Below are 24,309 nucleotides of genomic sequence, written 5' to 3'. Positions count from 1 at the left end.
AACACTGAGTTTGAAAGGACCCAGGCCCTAGCTGCAAACGTACTCTTGTCCCTGACTCTCAGTTTGAACACCAAATCTAGTGCTGGCTGAACACACCCAGCCCACACACCCTGCTTGCATGCTGCACCCTGCTTGCATTCCAAAACCAGTGAATCAGATGCTGGACCGTAAAGATTATTGGTGTTTTCTGTATAACCAATACAAACTGGAATGTTCCATTTAAATGTGCAGCACATGGTATAAAAATAATTGAACACTAGTATAATAAAGTAAACCCATTTCAAACTTGTTAGTTCAGGCAGAATACAACTACTTAAATATTTATGATGTCTCAATCCACATACGTACAAAGACGTACAGGTATGTAGGTTAATTGGCTGGGTAAATGTAAAAATTGTCCCTAGTGGGTGTAGGATAGTGTTAATGTGCGGGGATCGCTGGGCGGCACGGACTTGGAGGGCCGAAAAGGCCTGTTTCCGGCTGTATATATATGATATGATATGATATACCATGATGAGATTTAGCTAAAATTTTACTTTTTCTGTCCATCCTAAATCTGAAGGTCATGGGATCATGGCCTTCTATGGGGACTTGAGCAGAATATCTAGATTGACTGGAGTATTGAGGACTGCTGCATGATTGGAAACACTCCCCACTGAGAAGTTACATTGAGAGTTTGCCTTCTTATATATCCCAATCAATACCAACCTTCACCAATGTCAATTACATTAAAATTTAACTTACTGCATTGTAGGAAATTAACTGCTGAATTTCTTTCTTTATAGGGATGAACACATGAAGTACATCATTGTCTGAAACCTGCTTTAAGGTGCACCAAGGTATTAGGAAATTGTAAGTTTTGTTTTACCAATGTGAAGCAGAAGGACTGAAGGTACTTTCTTGTGAACCCTGACAATACGTTATCTGAGAGAAAATAAGGCAAAGTCAATCGACAAATATAAAAACATGAGCAAAGAGCAAAGTTGGAACTCAGCGGGTCTGGCAGCATCCGTGAAGGGAATAAACAGATAATGTTTCAAGCCAAGACTCTTCTTCCGACTGACTCAGTCCAAGACAGGGTCCCAACCTGAACCGGCATCTGTTCATTCCCTCCATAAATGTCGCCTGACCCACCGAGTTCCTTTAGCACTTTGTTTTTTTGCTCAAGATTCCAGCATCTGCAGCTTCTTGTGTCTCCAAATATGAAAACATGTTAGACTAGCACTTGTTTAATATTGTAGGGGTTTTGTTCCCTTTGCTCCACTTCGGGCCCAACTGCCCGAGTGATTCTCTCCCTTGTCGGTGGGTCAAACGGCCACCCCGGTCACCACTCCACTCGAGCGGTTCCCAAGAGAGAATACAAAAGGGAGAGTGGGCGTTTCGAGGCGCCCGGATTCCCCTGGGTTCTAGACCTCGGAATTATGGTGGGATATGATAAAAAGGTTGACTTGACCAGAGCGTGCTGATGAGAGAAACCAGAAACCCAGACGGACTCAAAGCGAGTCTAAAATTTACAGGCTTTATTAAACAAATGGAAAATCGAATCTCACCAATACTACATAACACGTGACTAAACTTATGCTTTAAATAAGACTATGGAAAGAACATGATCGGGCATGTCGTAAAAACTTACTTTACACAATTTAATTACAAATACCCCCCCCCCCCCCATCTCCTTCTTCTCTCAACCTCTATCCTATTTCGGGAACTTCACCAGGTCGTCAGGGGTACTTACAGCTAGATCGATGCAGGGTCAGGAGACGTCTAACAGAGCAGCCGAAAACCAAGAAGGGGTCTCTTCTCTTGCTTGCCTGCTCCCCTTTTTCTACCGGAGAGTTTCTCCCTTGAATATTCCCAGGTGATCCTCTGGACAAAAGGGTCTTTTGATGATTGCCAGTTTCGATCTGGCATGAACAATAGGCTTCCGATGATAATGGGTTTGCTGATGTCACGATGCATCGGCCTAATCGTTATCCCATCACCTGGATGGGCTCCCATTGTCCCGATGGATGGGCCATTTACGATGGTGATTGTCTTGCTGCTGGGCTATTCACCCCCGTCTGCTGGGCTCCGTTCCTTCCTTTGTCTTTCCAAGGTAATCTCGTTATCTCTGTCCCGGCCTTTCCTGTTCTCACCACTCGCATAGTCATGTGGCTGCCCAGGCCCAAAGACAGGCTTTGAACTTGTTCTTCCTTTGTGATCCCTTGGGGGGTTTTGTGTTTTTGCAGCCAGCATGTCTGTTTTAAAAAATGTCCAGGTCCTTATCCCCGAGTTCTTCCATAATTTTGGAGGATTTGCCCCAATAACTTACAATATGAACAAACAAATGAATAGACCACTCAGATCTTTTCAGCTATTTAATAAGAATGGTCTCAAATACACATTCCTGCCTATCTGCAGCAACATTTTACGTCTAACCTATCAAGAATCTACCTCTGACTTATAGGCTCTGGTCCCACCACTATATTCAAATCTTTGAAGAAAAACAATATCTCATCTACCTTAAATGGGCAGCCACTCATTTTCAAACAGTTACTCCGACTTCTATATTTTTTACCAAGAGGAATCATCTCCTCCATTTTCACCCTGTGAAGATCCCGACGATCTTGTTTCCACCCAGTATCCTCTCATTTTTTTTAAACTTCAGTGAAAGCTAACTTTCTTCATAAGACAATAAGCTCATATCAACAGACTGTTTCATACACACTTTGAACTGCAAATAAGTTGACTAACACTGCACTGATGATGCGGGCTCAGTAATGCCACTGTAAATGAAGCACAAATCTTCCAAATTTTGGTAGTCAATTCTTGGAGAAGACGGCAGGAGAAGGGAAAAGACATTGTGGCCTTCCATCACAGTGAGGAGAGGACTGGAGGAGACTCACTGTGATGGATGTTTCTTTGATGGATGTTTCTTTTTTTGTGTGTTTTTGGGGTTGTGTAATTTTAATGCCTATTTAATGCTTTTATTGTTGGACTGTGGGTGACTGAATTTCGTCCAATATTGGATGACAAATAAAGCTATCTTGAATCTTGAATCTTGAATCTTCTCACGATTAGCAATAATTTCTGTTAGCTTTCTGAATTACTTTTAATACCTGCGTAGTACCCTATCGCAAATCATGCATTTAGGACACAGAATCCGCAGAATCACAGAGCTCAGTATTTTCTTAAAACGCGAGAGAATGCAATTTTTCCCATTATTTTTGGTATTCGATCAAGGGAAATGGACTTCACAGGTTGAGCCAAAATTGAATTGCCTATTCCTAATTGGCCTCAAGAAGGTACAATAACATTTGTAGGTGCGATAACAATATTTAAGACATTTAAACAGATACATAGATAGGAAAGGTTTATGGGAACAAGGGCCAAACAGGAATAGGTTAGATGGGTATCTTCGTCACAGCATAGATGAGCTGGGGCAAAGAGGCTGTTTTTGTGCTGTTTGACCATGACTGGAAGAGGTGATGATGTGCTGCCTTCATGAATCGCTGTAGTTCTTGCAGCGTGGGCATTACCACAAGACTTTTAGGGAAGGAGTGCCGAGATTTCAACCCAAAGATGGTGACGAAAAGGTGAGCATATTTCCAAGTCAGGCGATGTATAGCTTAGAGGATAACTTTTATATGGATCCTCCCAAACTTTTGCTGCCCTTGTCTTTCTAGCTGGTTGAGATCATTGATTTGGAAGGTGCTCTCTAAGAAGTCTCAATCAGTTCCTGCAGTGCATCCTGCAGATGGTGCAAACTGCTGCTATTGTGCATTGGTGGAGTGAGTGAATGGTTGCCAATCGGGTGCCTATCAAGCAGTTTGTTATTTCCTTTCGTGTTGAGCTTTCTCAGTGTTGTTGAATCTGCACTCATCTAGTCAAGTGGAGTGCAGTCCATCACACTCCTGACTTCAGCTTTGGAGATGGTTTGGGGAAATTAGAAGTTGCTCCCCACAGGATTCCTAGCCTCTGACGTACTCTAATAGCCACATTGTGCACAAGCCTGCTCCACTAGTTTCTAATGAACTGTAAGCCCCAACATACTGATAGTGGGGGATTCAGGGATAATATAGCCATTGAATGTCAGAGGGTGACAGCTGGATCTTCTCTTGTTGGATATCGTCATTGCCTGGCACCCATGTGCTGCAAACGTTACTTGGCACCGATCAGCCCAGGGTTCATGTCTTGCTGCATTTGGACGTGGTCTGCTTCATTAATGGAAGAATCATAAATGCTGCTGGGCATTGTGCAAGCCTAAAAAGACATTCTTACTTCTGACTTTACAACTGAAGGATAGTCATTGATGGAGCAGCTGAAGATGATTGGGCCTCAGATACTACCCTGAAGAACCCCTATAGAAATTGCCCTTTGACCAACTATCTTCCTTTGTACTAAGTATGATTCCAACCCGTTTTATCCCCGATTCCCACCGACTCCAATTACGCAGGGCTCCTTCATGCCATATTCAATTAAATGCTGCCCTGGCCTCGGCACTGCCAGGGATGGTAGCGGAGGCAGATACGATAATGGTATTTCAATGGTTTTTAGATAGGCACATGGATGTGCAGGAACTGGAGGGATATGCATCACGTGCAGGCAAAGGAAATTACTTTAATTTGACATTATGTTCAGCATGGACATTGTGGGCGAAGGGCCTGTTCCTGTGCTGTATGGTTCAATGTTATGCACTTATGGGATAAAATATCAAGAGTGAAATGAAACAAAAATAAGATCCATTTGCTAGGATCCCAAACTCATGACTTACTCCTTTAACTTTTAGCAATAGGATTCGCTGAATAAAACAGCATCATGCCTTTGGTCTCAAAAGGAGCAATCCGATGAATTACAATTCACTGCTTACCATCCTTCACCCCACCACTACCCACCGCCTCATCATCCTGAAAATCTTTTCCCTTTCATATTTAACTACTTTGAGTGCCACTGTGTTAATTTGCATCCACACCTTCTCAGCCATTACATTCCAGATTGTAGTCGTCGCTAGGTTTACAAGGTATTCCCTGTGGACTTCAAACTCTTTGCCAATTATGCATTTCCTCAGATTACTGACCCTGCCACCAACGGAAACATTATAGGAGACATTCATTTTAAGTCATCAGTGCCAATTTTTTTTAGCGTTTAGGCTGGCATTGAACTCACTCAGTACATTTGGTTTCATTAAAGCCACTAGCTTATTAAAGACAATTATAGCCACTTCAAAGAATTGTGTACCTCACAGTTGCATACCCTCTTTGAAATGGTCCAATTTAGTTTATTGCCTTTATTTTTCCATACAGAGATTCATCACCTCATACTTCTCTCTCCACATTAAATTTTACGAGAATAATGAAAGATGAAGTTGCAGTAGAAGTCCTGCCATGATCTTAGTAAAAGGCTGAGCAAAGTCAAATGGTTGAATGACCTATCTTGCTCTTTTTGCTTATGGTCTTCATTAAGGAATAGTCCTCAATCAAAAACAGACATAAGATACATTGGTTGCAAAGTTAAAGTACAACACATTTAAACTTTCTTTTGCTGCATCAGGATTAACTTGATGAATTAGACTTAATCTCGGCAACCTATTTTTATTTTACTTTGTCATAATTTACATACCATCAACATTTTCCAGTTACTTCATTAGCTGCAAAGAACACAAGAATTTGGGAATGAAGATAGGCCATCTGGCCTTCGAGCTTATTTTGCCATTCCTGGCTGATCTATTTCAGCCACATTTTTCCGGCACTATCACCATAACCCTCGATTCTCTTTATGTTTTGATCATATGCAAGTACTCTGAACAATTGCCAGAAATACTGAAATTAAATAATAATGTAAGAACCAGTTCCCATTGAGGCAAATACAAAGAATTCAAAGATGTTTAATTAAAAAATGGAGATTTGGTCTCTGGTTAACATTGCTATTTCTGTTCTCATTATGGAAAATTCTGTCATTCATTCACGATATATAAAATACGTTATATCAAAAACAGCGGCATATTTAAATACATAACTCCAAACGCATTTCAGTAAAAATTGAGGGTGAAGTGCTTTGGGATGTCATCTAACAAAAGAAAAGCACCCCACAAATTTTTCATTTTATACTTAATTTCAATAAATTTGGGTGGCACGGTAGCTCAGCGGTAGAGTTGTTGCCTTACAGCGAATGCAGCACCCGAGGCCCGGGTTCGAACACGACTACGAGTGCGGTCTGTACGGAGTTTCTCCCCGTGGGTTTTCTCTGAGATCTTCAGTTTCCTCCCACACTCCAAAGACGTACAGGCTTGTAGGTTAATTGGCTTGGTAGATGTAAAAATTGTCCCTAGTGTGTGTAGGATAGTGTTTGGCGTTTAAATCTCTGGCATTTAAAATGCACAATATGTTAAGGAAAATAAGAATTTCTGCAAGCGTGACTGTTTATAGGAAATGCCCATTTGAAATCTTGAAATAATGCTCACAAAGCACAGGTATGCTGTTGCTTAAGATACATTGCTATCATACAATATTATAGCAATTCAAAGTTGACTTGTTTTTTTTAGTTAAATGGTGTTTTCATGCTTAATAGTTTAGCATTGACACAACCCAGAAGCACTGAATGGAGTTGTTTACACCACTTTCCTTTTGGGGAACAGAGTAATGATATACTTGTGTGGGTTACGTCCAGGTGCTTCATTTTCCTTCCACATCCCACGTGGTTTGGTTGGCTGCAAGAGGTGCCCCTGGGACAGAGGCTAAGCGGTGGCCGTGAGGCAAGGGAACGGTGCGATCGCAGGTTATCAAGTCCAGGTCGTCGTGGCTGAGGAGTGGACTGCTGGAGGACCTGCAGCAGCCTGGGGCTCGAATGGATCAGGTGCCACTCCAAGAGGCCAAGCATGCGGATTGGCGGCTCCCTGCAGCCACAATGAACGGCAGACCAGTAATAAGAGGACACCGACATCATCACCGGAAAAGGCCGACCACTGCAACTTTGACCAAGTACTTACTGCCACCAGGATGAGGGACCTTTATAACCAAGATTCTACATTTTTAACAACTTTGAAGGATGCAAGATGGCACCAGAAACATGGCAATTCTTGCGTACTGCCTCAGTGAAATCTACTATTCTTACATATTGCTCGTATGTATGATTGTGCCATATATATTATTTACAGAACTGTATGCAAGAAAATAATTTCACTGCACCAAGGTACAGGTGACAATAAAGTGCCATTAAACCATTGAATTTTCCCACCATAAATTGCACCTTTGTGCAAGGCGTGTGGCAGAATCTTAATGAATTGATGGGAATGCAAGGAAAATAAAATGTAAATAGGATAAAATGGATGTTTGATGGCCAGCCTGGGCTTGATGAGCAGAATGGCTTGTTTCCATGTTGTGTCACAAAGATATTTAGGTACAGACCTCCCAACATTTGATTTTTACAAATTCAGAATTTTGATGTCCAAAATTCAGAATTTTACACCAAAATTCATAATATGGCGCGTAATGCAACTTTTCAGCAAAAGAAAAGTATGCACGCCAAATGCGCGTACACGTTGCGCTACATTCACGTATGAAAAACGACTATTATTTCCAACAGTCTGTGGTTCTTGGACTCCATGTACAATGTCAGGCCTATCATGAGTATATTCTACTATTATAGAAAGGTTATTGAACAGAAATACTTTTTACATCAAAGAAAAAATTGTTTTGTTTTGTTTTTTCTATTTTGCTTTTTCCTTACACATCCCAATTCTCTTGGTATTGAATAAAATGAACAATGGTCATAAAATGTATGACCAAGTTATGAAGAAAATTTCATTTAAAAAACTGCACATACCTAATTTAATTGAAGACATACTTGCTCCAGTGGTCTTCAACAGCAAATCACAGCGGTCCATGTCCCCCCAACCCTACTCCCCCCCACCCCCTTCTCCCCACTCTCCTCCCCCCTCCACTCCAAATCCCCCACCCCTCCTCTCCAACCCCCACCCCTCCTCTCCAACCCCCACTCTCCCCCTCCCCGAACCCCACTCCCTCCTCCCACGCCACTGCCCCCCTCCCCCGCACCCTAACCCCCCCCTCATATCCCCTCAACATCAACGGGCCTCACGCTCCGCAGCCAGGCGGGACCAGCGGCGAGGCGAGGATGGTACAGCAGCGGGTCGGGCCACCGGCTGGGCGGGGCGGGGCCAGTGGCGGGGCGGGTTGAGCGGCGAGGCATGTGTTTTGTGGGAAAATGTGAGGCAAAATCGGAATGGCAGAAATGAAATAAGGAAGCGGAAACTTTCCGCCAAATTCGGAAGGGTTGGGAGGTCTGTAGGTAGTGTCTGATACACCCCATTCAAAAAGGCTGCTTCATAAAACTGAAGCCGATGGAAATAAATAGTCAGCAACACCATGAATAATTTGCAGGACTACGGGTAAATAGCAAAAGAGTGCTTTTCTAGGAAAGGTCACAGAAATGTGAATCTCATTTCTTTGCTGTGTGCCAAGTAAATTTGATTTTCTATGGTTACACTTGTACCGTGTTATTCACTATAGTGAAGGAGCTAGTTATCGACTTTAAGAAGCAGGGAGCACATGCCCCAATCAGCGCCAATGGTGCCAAAGTGGAAATGATGGAGAGTTTCAAGATCCTTGGCATTAATATTATCAATAATCTGCTGAGGACCAAACACATTGATGTAACAGCCAAGGCACATCAACACCTCTACTTCCTTAGGAGACTTGACATATCACCAGTGATTCTTACAAACTTCTACAGATGCACCATAGAAAGCATACTAGTGGGCTGTATCACAGCTTGGTTTGGAAACAGCTCTATCCAAGACTTCAAGAAATCACAGTGTTATGGATGTAGCCCAGACCATCGTGCAGTCTCGACTTCCCACCATCACCTTCCAACTACATTTCCCACTGCCTCTGAAAAGCAGCCAATGTAATCAAAGATTTGTCCCACCCCGATCATTCCTAGTTCTCCCTGTTCCCATCTAGCAGATAGTACTGAAGGCCGAAAAGGCGCACCACCAGACTCAAGGACAGCTCCTACCCCTCTGTTATCAGACTTCTGAATGGTCCTCTAGGGGTACTGCCCAATTCACCTCTACCCCATTGTGGACTTTGTCTATGGTATTGGTGCGCTTCAATGTTGACAACTATATCTGTACTCTATCTTCCCCTTTGCTCTATCTATTGTAGTTGAGTTTGACTTGATTGTATTTACATATAGTATATCTGATCTGTTTGGATAGCATGCAAAACAAAGCTTTTCACTGTACCTCGGTAAACGTAACAATAATAAACCTAAACCACAAGAGGAAATTATTGTGCTTAGGCGAAAGCAATGCTACATGATTTAACAATTGCAACTATTTTGAGTCAGCATATTTACTGGAACAGTCACAGAGAAACATCCTAAAATATAAATGATAGTTCCAACACAGACAAAATTAATTCATCAAATACGGGTTCTATGTATCAAATACAGATGGAAAATGAAGGCTACATTAAAAGAATTTCTGGCAGTTGTGGAAATAAAAGGTTATTTCTGAAACTGTGCACATTCAGCGGGTTAGCCATGCCAAAAGAGAGAATACATCAGAAATAGGACTGGAATATTGAGATTCTGGTTCCTTGATGGCACGATTTTTCAAATTGAAGATTCAAGCAAAATCGCATCAGATATTCTAATTAGCATATTAATTGATGCCCTCACTTTATACTCATTATCTTGAAATACAAAAGAATGCTATGAACCATTGATACCGATCATTTATTGAGTGTTCCTTATCTGATACGATTCTGCAATTTAACAGCTTGTTAACAAAAATCTTGCTTTAATATAGTGTCTTTTCCATCGCTGGCTCCTCGCGTTCGCAAGACATCTAGGTTTCCCTTTCCACCATTAGCCCAAATTCACGATTGCAAGTCACTGTCTAGTAAGTCGGAAGCCATCTAATACAGCTCTTCTTTCAAATTTGGACCATATTCTTTCTTCAATCCTCATCTTCACTTATTGCTCAGAGTGAACTCAGTGTAGAATTTCAGTCTGCAGGTTATCCCAAAATGAGATTTGAATATTACTTTAGATACCTCTGCTGTGAAACACACCTCTGAATAAAGCTATTTTTCTTAAACTGCACAACAACATTTCTATGAAGTGTGTAATCCAGTTCTCTCTATCCTTTCTACCTTGTCTGTAGGGATGAACCTTGAATGCTGAATTTTCATCCAAATGAACCCGTTCAGTAAATAAATTGGGTTGAAATGAGTAAGAAAAAAAACCTGGAGGAATTAGTGCAACTTTTGCATTTTTGCCCACTTCTATTTCTAACTCTCACATGTGGGCTTAGCTTTTAAACAATTTTCAAACCTCATTTTACAATACTTAACGGTTAAAGATTAAAAAAGTATCTGGTGGAATTGAATGTTCTAAATGTTGGTCACCATTAATTGTAGATGACATTTAATTTTATAGATGATCCCTATCTCCGATCGAAAAAGGTGAGAAATCCATACTTTTACCCTCAACCCCACCCCTGGAAGATCCCCCAAACTACTGTAGAGAAAAGCCTCCACATTTCTTTCTCTTGATAGCACTCTGTTTTGCTAGCTTATACAAATAGATTCAGCTTATTGATTTTTTTCAGCAAAGTGAGATAAGGAAACGGAAATTGCAACATGTACCATGATTAGATTAGCACAAAAGGCCTGCTCTGCAAGTTGTTTGCAATGGTGATCTTGTCTAGAATCAAATATCAAATGAAAAGTGACAATATTTTGGAGGGGAAATCTGAGCTGTACCTACACAGAATTTAAGGTGGTAATATAGATTGTCACAGCTGTTTAAAGCATTCAAGAACCTTTATAGATCAAAGTATTGGGCCCCAGCTGCAGTATTGTTACCGAGTACTGCATTTTAAGAAAAATATCAAGACAGTCAAAAGAGTATAAAAGATTTGCTAGTCATACGAGGAATGTAGCAGCTTACGTTTCACGAGGAAACTAGGGAATTTAGTGCTATCCTCTGAGCAGTGAATTTTAAAGGGCAAATTCACAGTTTCAACAGTAAATCATGAAAGGTCTTGACAGCCAATAATGTGAAAGTGCTTTTAAGTAGGGCAGCATACAGAATACAAATTTCAGATAATTAGTTGAAGGAAAGGGAGTGTTTTTTTTAACTGATCTAGAATGAATTGGCTGAAGGATAGAGAGAAAATAATTCAGTTATAACATTTGAAGTGGAACTAAATAATAAACTGAAGTCCTATTACCAGAAAATGGTATCTGTCATATGTACAATGATCCATTTGATCTTTTCAGTTCTTAGTTGGGTAGTGCCTCCACCTCGGGCGGGAGTCAGAAGACTACAGTTTCCAATTCCAATACAGAATCTTGTATTTAACACAGTGGTACATTGACAAACTGCTCCACAGCAAGTATTCTCTTTCAAAGAAACCTTTAAGGGCCGAATGGCCTACTCCTGCGCTTATTGTCTATGTATCTATGTAACTGAGATCATTACATGGATGTAGAAATGCCATGGTATTATGTTGAAAAAAAAGTTATTCCCAATGCCCTGGCTGATATTTATCCCTTCAAAAAGGCTTAAAAAATAGTATTTAGTATTGATCACATTACCGTTTCTGAGGACTTGCAATATATAAATATTCATTATTTCCTACATAATGGGCTCTTTAAAATTGGCTGAAGAATACTTGTGGTTTATGCACAGATCATGAAAGCAACACAAAGCCAACTTGATGTGTAGGAGGGAACTGCAGATGTTGGTTTAAACCGAAGATAGACACAAAATGGTGGAGTAACTCAGCAGGACAGGCAGCATCTCTTAAGAGAAGGAATGGATGACGTTTCGATTCGAGACCCTTCATCAGACTAGAGTCAGGGGAAATGGAAACGATAGATATAGACGGTGATGTAGAGAAATCTAGAACAAATGAATAAAAGATATGCAAAAAAGTAAAGATGATAAAGGAAACAGGCCATTGTTAGCTGTTTGCTGGATAAGAACGAGAAGCTTGTGCAACTTGAGTGGGGAGGGGTGGAGAGAGAGGGAATGCAGGGGTTTCTTGAAGTTAAATAAATCAATATTCATACCAGCGGGTTGTAAGCTGCCCAAGCGAAATATGAGATGCTGTTCCTCCACTTTGCGTTTACCCTCACTCTAACAATGGAGGAGGCCTAGGACAGAAAGGTCAGTGTGGCAAAACTCTAGTCTGAAGACGGGTCTCGACCCGAAACATCACCCATTCCTCTCTCTAGAGATGCTGCCTATCCCGCTGAGTTATTCCAGCATTTTGTGTCAAAGCCAACTTGAGTTTATTCCCCTCCCCTGAATATCCACCTTCTTCATTGCAGCATTTCAATATTTTGTTGTAATCAGTAAATAAATCTAGCAAAATGGATTCCTTGACATACTTTTGGGATTGCGAAAGATATGTTTTGAAAGAAACATGTATAAAGTGATGAGGTGCTAAAGCAATTATGCAAATGAGAGTGTTTTGGCTTACAGTCCGTTTTGGAAATGTTTGTACTTTTAATTAAAACACATTAAAATTTTGAAGTTAAAAGTTAGGTGTTACCTGAAATACATCATCCAGGTATCATGTTATTTAATACAAATTTGAACTCCTGGTCACAACAGGAAGAATTTATGTGATGCCAGGAAGAGTACCACATTTTGTAATAATGGATTATTGATATGCTTCCTTGTTCTTCATGTTAATAGCAGCAAGTTGAAATAACCGCTTTTTCCATTATTTTGCCAACTTTCAAGTTCTTTAGCACTTTTGCTTTGGGTAAAAGAAAGATATTAACAATGGAGCTTTTTAAGTGCATAATATATTTTTGGAAACTATTTAAACATTATTATTTTAAACACAGGGAACTAACCAATACTTGTAATGTATTTGTCCTGGCAACATAATTCCCAAGAAGTTTTAACCCTGTTGGTTTAAGCATTCTATTTATTTGCATTCAGACTGGTGTTTTCAAGTTAATATATTTCATGCCTCGGTATACAAGCATTAAATTGCAGGCCAAAAAATTCTAATATCTCTTGCATTTGTGTCGTGTGATCCTTGACTTCAGACATGAAAATTACTCTATTCTTTGTGCGCTAGTTTTTTATTTTTCTGACCTTTCAAAATCAGCTGCCTAACTTGACAAGAACTACCCTCCTACAAAGCTCAGTTCACAGCTACACTCTGACCACTCAAAACTCCACCAATTGTACCACACATCCCTGACCCCTGAACTCGCTCTGTAAGCTCAGCTACGCTCACATGTACATTCGCCTCGTAAAAGATCTCAAGTTAATAAAGGTAAGGCATCATTGCAAGGTTAGGAGCATGGTCAGGATTGATGGAAATGAGACCCAGAGAACAGGGACATGTGGTCTTAAGGGCGGAGAGTTAAAAGGCAAAGCTTGTAACATGTTGGTAATGAAGATCAATGTGGTGAGTGTGGCAAGAAGTTGGAATCATTCATGGAAGGGTTTTTAAATGAGTTGAAGCATGTTCAATTCAATATCTAAAAATGGGCAAGCATGGGCATGTGCCATTAGTTCGCCAAATTTAGGAGATGGAATGTAGTAAGCGGGAGGTATTAGAAATAGCATTTAAAAGTCAGTCTTGGTCCCTGGATTTTGCAGCTCACACTTTCCAGTAACTATTTAAATACAAAGGTTTTAATTAAAGACATACTTTGTTATCCTGTCCAAATTTGCAATTTGTTTCTGATTTCGGATGACTTCAATAGCGTTCCAGAGTCGCTGGACCACTTGCGAGTCTGACAGCCTCCGTTTTGTTAGACGAGCCATGGTCTTATCTAGTCAGTGAGCTGCATCAAAAGAATAAAAACAACAGGGTTAGTCAAGAGTAGTGGCACTGAGCTAAAACCCTGCTCATTTATTCAATTGCAGAAAGCTACAATTCAGATTATGACCGTGGTCAGCGTATTTCCTTTTATTTTCAATAAATAAAAAATAAATTTGGGTGCAAATTTTGTCAACAATTTTTGTTCTAAAAAAGTAACAATTAGGAAACCAATGGTAGGTAAACTTTGAAAAGAAAATCATAATGAGGTTTCGGCATGCTTGCAGGTGTTGCCCCTTAACATTTAAGGGCTTGTATGCAGCCTTTGCAAAAAGTTGGTAAATTTAAATTCCTGCACAGGCCTCTGCTGTAATTGCAGCTTACTTGAAGCAAAAGAATATATTGTCACAACATGGCTTCTAAATGTGTCTGAATAATTGGTTGCAATTGAAAAATTTCCCCGATCAGTCCCAAGTTTTTTTCCCTCATACTATTCAGCCTCTAGCCTACAGGAAAGCCCATCTGAACAATTAAGTGAAATGTAACAAATATACCACAGCTCTTAAATGTTGCAATATTCAACATCACATAAAGATTAAAGTAGATGCCCAGAAACCTACCTCTTTGATCAAGCTTTGAGGTGTACCAGAAAGGCGAATAAAAGCAGTAGAAAGGGAATTAAGAAAGGAAATTCTACAGCTTTAACCATGGAAGCCAAGATACTGCCAGCCTTTTGAGATAGTGTGGATGGAAACAGGCCCTTCGCCCACCGAGTCCACGCCAACCTGCGATCACCCCGTACACGGAGGACAATTTACAACAGCCAATTAGCTTACAAACTGTACATCTTTGAAGTGTGGGAGGAAACCGGGGCATCCGGAGAAAACCCACAAGGTCACAGGGAGAACGTACAAACCGAACCAACAACACCCGTAGTCAGGATCAAACCTGGGTCTCTGGTGTTGTAAGGCAGTAAGTCTACCACTGCACCACTCTGCAGGCAGTTGAGTTGGAGGACATGGATAAGTGACGTTTTGGATTGGGACCTTTCTTCAAACTTATTGTACTATGAGGAAGAAAACTGGAAGAACGTCACCTATCCATGTCCTCCAAAGATGCTTCCTGATCTGCTGAGTTACTCCAGCACTGTTTATTCACCACAAAGATATTATTAATAAATGACCTAAATAATTTCACTCTCTTTTCATAGCATGCTTCCCTTCTTGTTAGATAGAGCTCTCGGGGCTAGTGGAATCAAGGGATATGGGGAGAAGGCAGGCACGGGTTATTGATTATGGACGATCAGCCATGATCACAATGAATGGCGGTGCTGGCTCGAAGGGCCAAATGGCCTCCTCCTGCACCTATTTTCTATGTTTCTATGTAAACATGTATACAAACTATTTGATACAAGATCAACCACTTGAAACATTAACTATTTCTCTTCACAGACACAGTCTGTCCTGATTTGCATCTCCAACATTACTTTTTAACGTTGTTTTTTTCACACCTGTCGCAGTTTACTTTTGGGTTATCTTCTGAGTGGTTGCCTTTTTATTACAATTGGGTGTAACCAGTTGAAGCCTTGGTATTGATCCGAACAGCAACCTATTAGTTATTGCCTGCCAATCTGAAAAATACTTATTTATACCCATTGTTTTCTGTCCATTAGTCCACGCTCATTAATATATTACTCAACTGCAATGGTCCTAATGTTGTTCCACATACACTTTTGCAGTGCTTTATCAAATGCCTCCTGAAAAATCCAATACAATTAATCTTCCACCTCATCTACCCTGCTAATTACTCCTTCAAAAACCTTAATCGATTTGGCAATTATTTTCTTCTTAAGATAGTGTTGCTTCTGGCTAACGTAGATTTTTAAAGTGCCCCATTTCCACTTCTCCAATAATCAAATCAACCAATTCATAACATTTTCAATGCCAGTCTGCATGCGAATACACTGCCAGGCGCAAATCTGAGTGCGTTTTTTCAAAAATACGAGCACGTAAATTAGGCCTTGGTATTAATTACCCAAGCGCATTATTCCAAAAACACATAAATCAAACACTCATAAACCAGAGGTGCCTGTACTTACAATAACAATACGTGAGAGGAATGAAGATTTATCAACCAATATGAAAAAAGTGCTAGATTGCTTATGGTAATCATGATATTGCTAACTTTGCCCTTTTTGGTGATGCTTCTGGAGCATTAAAGTGCTGGTTATGTAATCATTGTGAACCAATAGTGTATTCTCTGGATGGAATATGTCGAGCCTCAGTACAATGGCAGTGCATTTAGAGTACAGTAGAGTTCAACAACAAAATGCTAGAATTATGCTGCACATTTTCAGAACCAATGCCAGAATGAAATTGATTTTTAAGGATCTCATTAAAGTTGTGTGCTTGGCTATCTTTTGAAATGAACCAAGTTGATGTGTACGCAAAATCCCTTTGAACTAAAACAAACAGGCTAAGTACAGTATGATCATTGAAGGTGGAAATGAGTAATGCTATCACTTTTTGTACAAGATGTTTGCAGCCTCAATGCACAATTCTAAAACTGGTTTGAGGTTTTCAAAGGCCTCGGGAGGCAACCATTCAACCCATTGAGTCTGTCATTTATTGTACAACCATCCAATTGGTCCTACTCTATACCTCAAGACTCAGTCGAATTTTTACCTTTATCCACTTAAGGCTGTGACTAAATTGGTATCACTCTTGGATGATGCATTCTGGATTAAAACTAATTGCTAAACATAAAAAAAGCTAAATTTCAGCACCTGCAATCTCTTGTGTCACCAAAAAGGTTTCTCCTCATTTCATCTCAGGATCACTTTAATTCCACATCCGTGGGCCCTTTGCTCATTAGCAGTTTTGCTATTTATTGCATAAAATATGAATTAATTCAGATATATCTCCAATATATCTAATGGCAGCTCTCCTTCCTTACTTAATTACAGCACGAGGCCATTCAGCCCATGTAGGCTCCGATGAGAGCAATCTGCAATTTATAATCTGATCAACTCCCTTTTAGTTATTTTCCCACTGAACCGCACCGGAAGGTTGAATGTTAAGGGGAAAGTATATAGTTAACAGCAAGACCCTGAATAGCATTGATGTACAGAGGGATCTTGGGGTCCAAGTTCACAGCGCCCTGAAAGTGGCAATACAAGTACACATAGTGGTAAAGAAGTGTGTTCTGCTTGTCCTCATCATTCGCGGCATTGATTATAAGTCAGGATGTCATGTTGTAGCTATATAGGACTTTGATTAGGCTACGTTTGGAGTATTGTAGTTACATTATATGAAGGATGTGGAGAGGATGCAGGAAAGATTTACCAGAATGCCTACAGCATTAGAGGGTGTTAGCTATAAGGAGAGTTTGAACAAACGTGGACTGTTTTCTTTGGCACGTCGGAGGCTATGGGGAGACTTGATGGAAGTATATAAAACCATGAGATAGACAGTCAGGACCTCTTTTCAAGGGAGAAAATATCAAAGACTATAGGGCACAGCTTTAAAGTGAGAGGGATAAAGTTTAAAGTGATGTGAAGGGCAATTTATTTTGGCATGCAACATGAAAAGTTTTTTGAAAGAGAAATTAATATGCAGGGAATGGAGGGGTGGGGATCATGTCCAGGTAGAGCTGAGTAGTTTAGCATGGCATCAAGTTCAGCACAGATGATGTGATGGGCAGTGTGGCCTCTTCTTTCCTGAACTCTTCTATATTCTATATCACTTTTGCTTTTCTAAATTGAACTTTAAGATTCTCTAGTCTGTCCTCATAGCCCCAGTAAAATCTTTTCACCACTATCATGGATCTTCACATCCTTCTGAAAGTGTCATGACCAGAATTAGATACAATCCACTGGGTGTGGCAAATCGATTCTACAAAGAGGTATGAGTGGAGATAATGGACTACAAGGTGTACTACAAGGATCGGTGTTGGTACCTTTGCTAGTGTAATATAGATTAATGACCTGGATATGAATTTAGGGAGGAGTGATTACTATGGCTATAGATGATACAAAAACTAATACTATTGTGGATAGCAAGGATGGTTGCCAAAAGCTACAGCACAACATAGATCAGATGGAAATTTGGGCAGTATTATCAGGTGGAATCTAATTAATTTAAAAACAGCCCGACGGGCCAAAGTCCACGGTTCCCTAAAACTGGCAACACAAGTGGATTGGGTGGTGAAGGTAGCAAATTACATGCTTGTCTTCATATGTCAGAGCATTGAATGCAAGATCAGGCAGCATCTGTGGAGAGAAATGTCATTTCAGCTCAAGATCCTGAGATGAAAGGTGTCAATCCAAAACATCCACTGTCTATTTCCCTCCACAAATGCCGCCAGATGGGCTGAATTCCTCTGGCAGTTCTTTTACTACAGAATCTCCTGTGCCTCCATTGAATGCAAGAGCTTGTATGTAGGAAAGAACTGCAAATGCTGGTTTAAACCGAAGATAGACACAAAAAGCTGGAGTAACAGCAGGATAGGCAATATCTCTGGAGGGAATGGGTGACGTTTTGGGTCGAGACCCTTCTCTCCAGAGATGCTGCCTGTCCCGCTGAGTTACTCCAGATTTTTGTGTCTAAAGCTGGTATGTTATGTTGGAACGTTACAAAACACTGGTTAGGCTGTGCTGAGGAAGTGATTGAAATGAAAGGAAACTGAAGTGATGGCAAAGTGTTGCCTTTTGAAGTTTCAAAATGTTATGTTCCAAATATAATGCAAGCTCATTACTTATTTCTAAATTTTGTACGTGACAGCAAAATTGTTTTTAACATCATCCAAACTCATGTTTTGGTTGCACAGGGGTACAGCTAACAGAACTGCACCTTCATGTCTACCTCCAGTGCCATTCCTGAAGGTTGCACGTTCTGTCCATAACCATGTGGCTTTCCTCCCACATTACAACAATGTGTAGATTTGTAAGTTAACGAGCCATTATAAATCACCCGAGAGTGAGTGAGTGTGGTAAAATCTAGAATAGGGGACGACAAGGATATGGGGAGAAAAGTGCGGTTTAAAATGGACATTTGGTCACTGCAGACTAAATGAACCAACAGTGATACAACACGCAATGGGCCTTGATACTGGAAACTTCCAGCATTAAGATTTAATGATGAAAGTCAATGAGACATGGGAATTTGTTCAAATTTGGCTTTAATTCTGGTGCAAGTTGTTCCAGTCAAACCACAAAATTAGAAAATCTGCTGACAAACTACTTTTCAGGGTAGTATAGAGTAAGCAGAGTTCGGAATTCAAGTGTTGTGGAGTGATAGCTATGAAACCAGGCACATTTAAAACCAGTGTGTTTCAACATTCAAAGAATAGGCCAGGACTCAAAAATCGTCCTTTCAAGCAGTCCCTCAGGATCATGGATGACTTTCTTCCGTTCTGATTTTGTGGCCTTTGAGGTCACCGATGGAGGAGAGTGGTTTGCGAGATAGCCTGCTCCTGTAACATAACGCTTCTTGTGTATCTGATACACAGAATGCAATGCATCTCAATGCAATTCAGAATGTCTTCACCACTTGCCGCAATCATGGGAGAGATATTCCCAGATGTCATAGGGATTGTTCCATTTCTTCCAGATGGTTGTGTGCACATCCTATATTTCCCTCGGGCTGCAGTTCTCGAAGACGTTGGTCAGGCTGCATTTAGAGTATTGTGTTCATTTCTGGGCACCATGTTGAGGAAAGATGTTAAGTTGGAAAGGGTGCAAATGGGATTTATAAGGATATTGCCAGGACTCGAGGGTCCGGGCTATAGGGAGAGGTTGAGCAGGCTGGGACTATTCCCTGGAGCACAGGAGGGAGAGGTGATCTTACACAGGTGTCTAATATCATGAGAGAAATAGATCGGGTGGATGCAGAGTCTATTGGCTAGTGGGGGGGGGGAATAGAGAATCAAAGGGCCTAGGTTTAAGCTGAAGGGGAAAGATTTTCTAGGAATCAGAGAGGGTAATTTTTTCACGCAATAGGTGGTGGGTTTATGGAACGAGCCGTCGGAGGCAAGGACTACCGCAACATTTAGGAAGCAATAGACAATAGACAATAGGTGCAGGAGTAGGCCATTCAGCCCTTTGAGCCAGCACCGCCATTCAATGCGATCATGGCTGATCACTCTCAATCAGTACCCCGTTCCTGCCTTCTCCCCATACCCCCTCACTCCGCTATCCTTAAGAGCTCTATCCAGCTCTCTCTTGAAAGCATCCAACGAACCGGCCTCCACTGCCTTCTGAGGCAGAGAATTCCACACCTTCACCACTCTCTGACTGAAAAAGTTCTTCCTCATCTCCGTTCTAAATGGCCTACCCCTTATTCTTAAACTGTGGCCCCTTGTTCTGGACTCCCCCAACATTGGGAACAAGTTTCCTGCCTCTAATGTGTCCAATCCCCTAATTATCTTATATGTTTCAATAAGATCCCCCCTCATCCTTCTAAATTCCAGTGTATACAAGCCCAATCGCTCCAGCCTTTCAACATACGACAGTCCCGCCATTCCGGGAATTAACCTAGTGAGACCAAAACTGCACACAGTACTCCAGGTGCGGTCTCACCAGGGCCCGGTACAACTGTAGAAGGACCTCTTTGCTCCTATACTCAACTCCTCTTGTTACGAAGGCCAACATTCCATTGGCTTTCTTCACTGCCTGCTGTACCTGCATGCTTCCTTTCATTGACTGATGCACTAGGACACCCAGATCTCGTTGAACTCCCCCTCCTCCTAACTTGACACCATTCAGATAATAATCTGCCTTTCTATTCTTACTTCCAAAGTGAATAACCTCACACTTATCTACATTAAACTGCATCTGCCATGTATCCGCCCACTCACACAACCTGTCCAAGTCACCCTGCAGCCTTATTGCATCTTCCTCACAATTCACACTACCCCCCAGCTTAGTATCATCTGCAAATTTGCTAATGGTACTTTTAATTAGACAGGTACATGGATAGGACAGGATTAGAGGGATGTGGGACTAGTATAGATGGGACATGTTGGTCGGTGTGAGCGTTGGGCCCGAGGGCCTGTTTCTGCACTGTATGACTCTGATGACTCTATGAACTCCTACAGCAGTTTCCTGGAGATGGTATTAGGAAAATGAATGGTATGGCAATCCAAATATAGCCAACTGAGTGTAACTTAGTCCACAGCAATGGACACTGATGCTGGTTTGCTTATTCTTCCAATGAATTGAGGATTTTGCAGTCAGCATTTGAGACATCTTTCCAAAGTTTTCAGGATATCTGTTGTAGGTAGTGCAGGTCACAGAAGAATGAGTGTAGGAATTTCTGCTGCTGAGAAGGCCCGAGATTCTGAAATTCAAATATCCTTTTCCTCAATTGACAAATGCCTATGAGGGTTCTTAAGGTTTGTAATTCCCCAAAAATTCATTCCCTCTACGAGTAAATAGTGGTTACTACACAAACCATCTAGAACAAAACAGCACAGGAACAGGCCCTTCAGCCCACAATGTCTGTGCCAAACATTGTGCCAAGTTATACTAATCTCCTCTCTGCCTGCATGCGATTATTGCTCCATTCTCTACATATTCAGAAGCCTATCGAAAAGCCCCATAAACATCATATCTGCTTCCACCCCTACCCGTGGCAGCATGTTCCAGGTACCCAGCATTGTTTAAAAACTTGCCTTGCACATCCCCTTTAAACTTTACCCCTCTGAACTTGCAGCTCTGCCTTCTAACACCCTAGGAAAACTGTCCCGACTGTTTAATCTGTGAATCCAAGTTTATCCAATCTCTCCTCAGTTAATACCCTCTAATCCAGGCAGTATTCTGATGACCTTCTTTTGCACCCTCCTAAATCTCCACATCCTTCCTCTAATGGGACAGAACTGCACATAATACTTCAAATATAAAAGGTTTGTTTAACAAGAGAAAAGTTCATCGTTTTGAGGTGTTTTTTTAAAGATCAATTTTTAGATGACTGGCTAGCTAGCTGGGAACAGCAAGTTGGGGAGTAGGGACAATTTTCAGTTTGGCAACAGTGTAACAGGTGGTGTGCCAGACAGATAATGAATAATTTAGAGAAATTAAGTAAATATATGACAAGCAAATTTGTGGATTATACAAAAATGGAGGTCTGGCAGTTGTAGCAGCAAAATTGAAAAGGCTGATGGCTTTTATTTTGAGGGGGGGGCAGAGAATATAAAAGTAGTGACATTATTATAACTGTACAAAGAAATAGTAAGACCATATCTAGAGTACCGTAAAGAGTTTTTGTCCTCTTATTTAAAGAAAGGCCTGTGGGTGGAGCTAGTTCAGACAAGGTTCATTTTAATGTGCTTTAAGGAGAAAAAGATGACCAGGTCAATCTGCACTCTGGGATTTTAGAAGAATGAGATGATTTTATTAAAACATTAGTACACGGCTTGACAGCATAAATGCTTGGAGGACGTTGTGACGGAGGGTCTACGATCTACGGTCAGCAGAGTCACGTAGCTGGTAGAGCTACTGACCAGCAACCTGGGTTTAATCACAATCTCTGATGAAGTCTGCACGTTTTCTCTGAATTCTGGGTTTTCTTTGGCTGTTCCAGTTTCCTTCCACGTCCCAAAAATGTGCAGGTTGGTAGGTTAACTGGCCATTTTAAACAACCCCCATGTAGAGGCTAGTGTAGAATCTACAAAATGGGATCAGTATAGGATTAGTCCAAATAGGTGTCTGTTAACCGACATGGTCTTGGTGGGCCAAAGAGCCCTTTTCTGTGCTGTATGGATGGCTATATTGCAAGAGCACCATTTCAAAATTAGGGGATACCCATTTCACAGCGAGTCATAGAGGAATTGCATCTTTCCGGGTTGAACTGCTTTGCAATTCCTTACCATAAAAAGCTCACAGTATTCAATTAAAGAACTCTTAAATAGATCTCAGTGAAAGAATCAGGAATGTAAAGCGGACTTGAGGAACGTTGGATCAGCTATGACTTTATCAAATTGCAATGCAAAATCCAAGAACCAAAAGACAACTCACATTTCCATTTCTTATGGTCATAAAACCAGAGGTAAATACAATTCCTGGTTAATGTTGCTCATTTATGTTTATTCCACTTCGTAATTACCATCACAGCCCTTACTCATTTTTTGGCTACAGCTAATTGCATTTAAACATTAATAATTCCACAGTTCAATTGGAGCAGCACAACAATAGTGTTTCTGCCTTACAGCACCAGAGACACGGGATAGATCATGATTGCAGGTGCTGTCTGTACAGAGTTTCTACGTTCTCCCTGTGACCGTGTAGGCTTTCTTCCGGTTCTCCAGTTTCCTCCCACACTCCAAAAACATACAGGTTTGTACATTAATTGACTTTGGTAAAATTGTAAATTGTCTCTAGTGAAGGATAGTGCTCCTGTATGGGGCAAGTCAGCATGGACTCAGTGGGTCGAAGGGCCTGTTTCCGTGCTGTCTCTCTAAAGTCTTAAATTGATTATAGAGATTAATATTTTTCATTTGATCCTGGTTGTTTCTCCTGTTCTTTTACACTTTTCCATGTATCCCCTGCAATTGATGTTAGCAATAATCATGGCTGTGTCATTCTGAGATAAAAAAAATCACAAAGGCAATGGATGGTTTTCATTGCTTTCTATTGACAAGGAAATTAAGTGTACATGTAGCCACTCGAGTAGGGTGCAAAGTGGATAATTTGCAATGATACTCACCTTTAAATACTTCTAGTATCTACAAGGTGCAAACCACAAGTGTGGTTAAATACCAACTCAAATGACAAGCAGTGATGCAAAGAAAAAAGCAGCTCAAAATATCCAGTCTGTTAAATTTATGTCCTATTACTGACTTCAGTATCAACCTGCTCTACTATCAATCCATCGTATGTACAAACTTCAACAAACATTTCCACAACTTGCCTAGGATACTTTAGCAGTGACTTCCAAAGCAATATTTACCAGAGAAGGATAAAAGCAACAATGTCATGGACATTACCGTACAGATTTGCATCAATGCTTGTCCAAGTTACACACCATCCTTAGTGAAGCATCATTCTTTCAGAATTGTCTATACATTACCCTGGAATTCTCTACCGAAAAAGGCCATTGTGGGAATTCTACTGCTGTAAGCATTGCAGAAGTTTGAGCAGGCCTTTTAGCAAAATCTATAAAAGTCCAGTGGCACGCAGTAAGTGCTCATTGCCAAAGACAAGATGATCCAAATACAATTTTGTATGCAGTCCATGTGGTTCAACACGTTTTACATTCATTTTGAAAGCAAAAACTTTGTTAAAGCCTTAAAGTTAATTTATTCAAATCTGGCAAAGGATCAGAGATGTTAACCAGTTCTTTTTCCACAGATGCTGCCCAATACCCTAACATTTTCCAACTATTTGTTTTTGGTTTGGATTTCCAGCAGGGCTTTATTTTCATTAATCTGCACATCAATCAAATTACAATAATTGGAATCCAACTAATTACTAACTCAGTCCTTTGGAGATTCTTGTCTTGCAATTCAACTAGAAT

General features: G+C 40.8%; 1 protein-coding gene across 5 annotated transcripts in view; it reads right to left on the bottom strand.

Moving 5' to 3' along the window:
* The window catches only part of zmynd11 (zinc finger, MYND-type containing 11), a 131,596-nt gene that overhangs the window by 71,888 nt on the left and 35,399 nt on the right, over positions 1 to 24,309 (bottom strand). For 3 of the 5 annotated variants that reach the window (XM_078424978.1, XM_078424979.1, XM_078424999.1), the window contains one exon: positions 13,688 to 13,823. The exons of the other annotated variants lie outside the window; for them this stretch is intronic. In XM_078424978.1, the coding sequence (XP_078281104.1) occupies positions 13,688 to 13,803 (116 nt within the window). In that variant the 5' untranslated portion in view covers positions 13,804 to 13,823. Of the gene's footprint in view, positions 1 to 13,687; positions 13,824 to 24,309 lie in introns of those variants that run through there. 5 annotated transcript variants of the gene reach the window in all.

Source organism: Rhinoraja longicauda, chromosome 2 (assembly GCF_053455715.1).
Source record: "Rhinoraja longicauda isolate Sanriku21f chromosome 2, sRhiLon1.1, whole genome shotgun sequence".
NCBI lineage: Eukaryota > Metazoa > Chordata > Chondrichthyes > Rajiformes > Arhynchobatidae > Rhinoraja > Rhinoraja longicauda.
Note: the sequence above shows the minus strand (reverse complement) of the source record. Positions and strands in the feature narration are given on the sequence as shown.